The sequence below is a fragment of the Ranitomeya imitator genome, chromosome 9 (assembly GCF_032444005.1).
Source record: "Ranitomeya imitator isolate aRanImi1 chromosome 9, aRanImi1.pri, whole genome shotgun sequence".
Lineage (NCBI taxonomy): Eukaryota > Metazoa > Chordata > Amphibia > Anura > Dendrobatidae > Ranitomeya > Ranitomeya imitator.
The window spans coordinates 87,068,463-87,074,462 of NC_091290.1; the positions used below are offsets into that span (position 1 = coordinate 87,068,463).

Here is a 6,000-nt window from a genome sequence, read left to right on the forward strand (position 1 = left end):
GCTAAACGGCGTAACGAGAAAAAAAATCGAAACGCCAGAATTACATTTTTTTTGGTCGCCGCGACATTGCATTAAAATGCAATAATGGGCGATCAAAAGCACGTATCTGCACCGAATTGGAATAATTAAAAACGCCAGCTCGGCACGCAAAAAATAAGCTCTCAACCGACCCCAGATCATGAAAAATGGAGACGCTACGAGTATCAGAAAATGGCGCAATTTTTTTTATTTATTTTTTTTCAGCAAAGTTTGGATTTTTTTTTCGCCACTTAGGTAAAAAATAACCTAGTCATGTTAGGTGTCTATGAACTCGTAATGACCTGGAGAATCATAATGTCAGTTTTGGCATTTAGTGAACCTAGCAAAAAAGCCAAGCAAAAAACAAGTGTGGGACTGCACTTTTTTTTGCAATTTCACCGCACTTGGAATTTTTTTCCCGTTTTCTAGTACACGACAGGGTAAAACCAATGATGTCGTTCAAAAGTACAACTCGTCCCGCAAAAAATAAGCCCTCACATGGCCAAATTGACGGAAAAATAAAAGTTATGGCTCTGGGAAGGAGGGGAGTGAAAAACGAACACGGGAAAACAAAAAATCCCACGGTCATGAAGGGGTTAATATCCCATGGAGGTCTGGATTTGGACTGGTACTCAAAATCAAAGTGGAAAATTAAGTTACAAGCGGATCCAACTAATGTGGAAATGCCTCAAGACAAGGAAATGATGCTCAGTACTGTGTGTGGTCCTCTGTGCCTGTATGACCTCCATACAACACCTGGGCATGCTCCTTATGAGGCAGCCGATGTTCTTCTGAGGCAACTCCTCCCAGACTCAGATTAAAGCATCAGTTAACTCCTGGACAGTCTGTGGTGCAACACGGCTTTGGGTGGAACGAGACATTATGTGCCAGCAGTGCTTGATTGGATTCAAGTCTGGGGAGCGGGCAGGCCAGTCCATAGTATGAATGCCTTCATCATCCAGGAACAGCTGACCCACTTCAGCCTCATGAGGCCTAGCATTGTCATGCATCAGAAGGAACACAGGGCCCATTGCATCTGCATGTAGTCTCACAGTGGGTCTGAGGATCTCATCCCTGTACCTAATGGCAGTCAGGGTACCTCTGGTTAGCAAATGGAGGGGTGTGCGACCCTCCAAAGAAATGCCTTCCCACACCATTAGTGACCCACTGCCAACCTGATCATGCTGGAGGATGTTGCAGGTAGCACAACGTTCTCCACGGCATCTCTAGACTCGCGCCTGTCACATGTGCTCAGTGTGAACCTGCTCTCGTCCATGAAGAGGACAGGGCGCCAGTGTCGAGCCTGCCAATCTTGGTGTTCTCTGGCAAATGCCCTACACAGTTTTGGGCTGTAAGCATAAAATCCACTTGTGGACGTCGGACCCTCATACCACTCTCGTGGAGTCTCTTTCTGACAGTCTGAGCAGACACATGGATGTTGTTGGCCTGTGGAGGCCATTTTGTAGGAGCCATGCATACAAGGATAGGAGATCAGGAGCCATGCATACAAGGATAGGAGATCAGGAGCCATGCATACAAGGATAGGAGATCAGGAGCCATGCATACAAGGATAGGAGATCAGGAGCCATGCATACAAGGATAGGAGATCAGGAGCCATGCATACAAGGATAGGAGATCAGGAGCCATGCATACAAGGATAGGAGACCAGGAGCCATGCATACAAGGATAGGAGACCAGGAGCCATGCATACAAGGATAGGAGATCAGGAGCCATGCATACAAGGATAGGAGATCAGGAGCCATGCATACAAGGATAGGAGATCAGGAGCCATGCATACAAGGATAGGAGATCAGGAGCCATGCATACAAGGATAGGAGATCAGGAGCCATGCATACAAGGATAGGAGATCAGGAGCCATGCATACAAGGATAGGAGATCAGGAGCCATGCATACAAGGATAGGAGATCAGGAGCCATGCATACAAGGATAGGAGATCAGGAGCCATGCATACAAGGATAGGAGATCAGGAGCCATGCATACAAGGATAGGAGATCAGGAGCCATGCATACAAGGATAGGAGATCAGGAGCCATATATACCAGGATAGGGATGGGGGACAATGCATACCCAGCTTATACTCGAGTCAATAAGTTTTCTCAGTTTTTCGTGGCAAAATTAGGTGCCTCGGCTTATACTCTGATCCACTTATACACGAGTATATACAGTACCTAGCAACATCATTTTTGCAGAAACTGAACAGCAGCAATTCTTGGGTTCCATTTTTTTTTCTTCTGCTTAACTGCATTGCCATATGGGTCAAATAACCCTGAGGGATCTAATCACTAATGAGGCCGCAGAGTTACTATGTACTTCGTTCAACGTTTTTTTTTCTTTTCAGAGGTGCACAAAACTGTGGCTGATGGAACTTTTAAGCACGCCTGAAAAGACTGACTGCCTTATTATAGGGAATCTTCTGCCAGAGGTTCAGTCTGAATCACGTATATCAGAGACTTACACGGAAACCCTGGTGTAAGCTCCTAAGCGTAGAGCGCTGAATAAATGCACAGAGCTTTACTGCGATCTTTGGGAGGCAGAATGAATAAATCAACAGCCAGTGAAGAATCGGTTTTATTTTTTTTTTTTTCTTTTCGTTTTTTGTGTGGTTTAAGTGATTAGGTGACTTTGTTCTACTGGTCGGAGCGATAACAGATTTATCGTGTTTTTTTTTTTTGTTTGTTTGTTTTAATATTTGGCTGCTGCCACACACTAAAAAAAAGCGCTTTTTAGTGCAAAACTAGTTTTTGCATCGCCATATTTTCACAGCTATAATTTTTCTGTATATCTGCCTGCAGAGTCATGTGATTGTTTTTGTTTTTTCGAGACCAGTCGACATTTTTATTGGTACCATTTTTTGGCACATGATATTTTTTTTATTTTTGGGAGGCAGAATAAACAAAAACCAGCAATTCTGGATTTGTTTGGGAGAGGGGATATGCCCATTCACTGTGTGATAAAAGTAATAAGACAACTTTTATTTTTTCGGATCTGTACGATTACAGCAATACTACGTTTATATAATTTTTTGTTTGTTTGGTGCTTTTACACAATAAAAACTATTTTATAGAAAAAAATTGTTTTTGCACCGCTTTTTTCTGAGAGCTATAACTTTTGTATTTATCTGCTTATGCTGTATAGTGGATTGGTTTTTTTATACAATTTTTATTTACTTTCTCGTTTTATTTGGCCGTATGATGAAAGAGCATATTTTTGTTGCCTTGTTTAGTTGGTGTTCATGACCAGGATTAACTAGTGAGACTGGGTTATAGTTTGGGTTGTTCCAGACGCGGCGATACCAAATGTGTACTTTTTGTTTTAGATAAAAATTTATATTTATTGGTATATTTTCTCTTTTTCTGTTCCTTATTTTATGACCTTTTTCTTTAAATATTTTTAATTTTTTTTTTACTTTCTTAGTCCATCTATGGGACTTAAACATTCATGGCTCTGATTGCTGCTATAATGCATATAAAATAAATTTTGCTTTGCTGTCTTAATGCTTTGCAGAAGTAGTGCATTATCTATGCGATCAACGGATCATGTGTTCAAGATCCTGTGCAGGAATAATTACTGTTGTAAGAGAGGATAAATTAATATGCATTTTAAAATTTATGTTTAAAAACAAAGAAACTTTTTTAAATAATCACACCAAGAGAAGCATATCCAGATATTTGAGGCTATTTTAGCAGCTTTGTTCATTCTGTTTCACATAAAAAATGATCAAAAAGATGTATGAAACCCAAAATTGGTGGTATCAATAAAACCTACAGCTCTGTAAACAGCAAGAAATGGCTCTCAGAATGATGCAAAAATTCTGCGTATTTCTATACATATCGGTTACTGTGTTGTGGGGGCTGGCTCTGCACCCTTACAGATTAGCTGACCGAGGGGCGCCGCAGCCAACACTCCTCTACATTGCTGATCAGGCACATTTGCCTGGTACTACAGTTCTACAGCTTTGTTCCAATCAGGTGAACAGAATTAAACTGCAATACCAGGCACAGACAGAACAAATGTAGAGCACTGTGCCCTGTAAACAGTGGGGGGTACCCAGCAGTTCCACAATCCCTTCACTCGGCTAATTGGTGAGGGTGTTGCGAGTTTCATCCCCTCTGGGCTGGTATTGATGGGACATTCATTCAATCAGGATCCACCTTTTCTATGCATTTTTATTTTGTACATTAGGGGGCAGTGTTGAGCTTAATGTTTACCTTCCGCATACTGTGCTTGTAACATTCCTTTTGCCATTCTCCATTTTTTTTCCCCCCGTTTCAGGTTACCTCTGTTCAGAAATCAAATCGGGACCTACAGCAAGCGGAGCTTGTGAACCACTGTCTGAAAAACATCAAGTGGGTGGAGGATCTCTTTGAAAAATTTGGTGAACTTTTTAGCCGGGTGGCACAGACGTGCTCTTAAAGCTCTGCTTTTTTTAAAATGAATTTCCTCAGCATCCTCACCACTTTTTTTTTTTTTTTTAAATAATCTTTCACAACTCTCCCAGTATATCCCCTCCCCTGAAATTACTCTAACAAATAAGAGACCAGAGACTCTGATGACATACACATGACTGGCTGATCTTCATCTTGCCGTAACTACATCGCCGCCTCGCACCTACGGAGAGCGACTACTCGGGAGACCAGCAGCACGTTTCTCCCCATGTTTGGTAAACTGTTGCCTATTGCATATTTCTTCCCCAGGCAAAATGATACAGCATGCACTAAACTATAGAATACATTACTTCATTACCTATAGCGTTAACACTTAACTGCTTCACCACTTTTCCCCCTTTTGTCTCTAAAAATGAGGGGTAAAATGGGGACAAAAATCCCTCACTTCTCGATCTTACCCCATTTTCCTCCCATGGTGAAAAGACTAGAAAGTATAATCCGGAGGCACAGGAGCAATATTTGAGTTTATAATTTCCCGGCCATCGCATTTACAATATTGTACATTTTGTAAAACAGAGTTTTGCGATACATCACTTTATGATAGCCACAGTGATTTAAGAAAAAAAAAAAAACAGTAGAAAAAAATGGTTCTGCTTTATGGACTCCTTTTACAAGTTTCTTTTAGTTCAGACAGCTGAACATGGAGTTGGTGCAATCCTTTGACTGCTTTTTGTGTCAAATTATATTATAATGGATAAAATGACATTAACTATTTTCCCTGTTTTGAAGAAAACTATTTTCCTTTATACTGTGTTTTTTTTCTTTGAGGAAAAAAAATCAATTGTACATTTTATCTCACGAATAGTTGTATTTTTCACAGAGAAAATATTGTGGTTATAATTCTGTTTCCTGGGTCTTTGTAATAATACAGCTCCCTGTTGTGTTTTTATTTTTTCTTTTTGGATTTTTTTTTTGTCTTTTAAGTAAATCCTCCTTATTTACTTGTTGATTTCACATTGTATGCAATATATCTTAAGCAATGCTTCTATCCCCTCCTCCCACCTAGATGTTAGCTGCAGTTTTAACCGGCAAAATGTATAGCAGGTTACTATAGTTTTTACAATGTAGACGATGCAACCAATTTTCTGGTCCTTGGAAATAAATGACTTAACATGTACTTGATGAATTGAGTCTTGATTGCCAAAACTTCAGTCTTACATGTCCATTTCTTAGCCCCTTAGCCTTCATATCAGCATGCCATTTACTAAACACAGAAGGTCACAAAATCTGGAAAGTTCATAAATTTGAGTCTTTTACAGGATGTCACCCAAAGGTTCACCCATCTAATATCCAGCCCAGTCTTAACTGCTTGTTGGTGGTCATTTAATAGCCTGTTAACACAGGTATGCAGAACCATTAGTACTGGATCGCTCAATGCACATAGGCTGCCATTGTCGTGGACTTTGCAGGGCGTATTTACTCACAGGAAGATGTGCTGATAAAAACAATTATTTTTTTTTGAGCAAACCAAAAGATCTTTCTACCCAACAAATGAGCAAAATGCATCTAATCAGCAG

At 40.4% G+C, this 6,000-nt stretch overlaps 1 protein-coding gene across 1 annotated transcript in view; it reads left to right on the plus strand.

Annotated features, from left to right (window-relative positions):
* The window catches only part of QSER1 (glutamine and serine rich 1), a 159,712-nt gene extending 154,112 nt beyond the window's left edge, over positions 1-5,600 (plus strand). Inside the window, exon 13 of the mRNA XM_069738904.1 lies at positions 4,311-5,600. Within this exon, the coding sequence (XP_069595005.1) occupies positions 4,311-4,451 (141 nt within the window). The 3' untranslated portion in view covers positions 4,452-5,600. The remainder of the gene's footprint in view (positions 1-4,310) is intronic.
* The last annotated feature ends 400 nt before the right edge of the window (positions 5,601-6,000 follow it).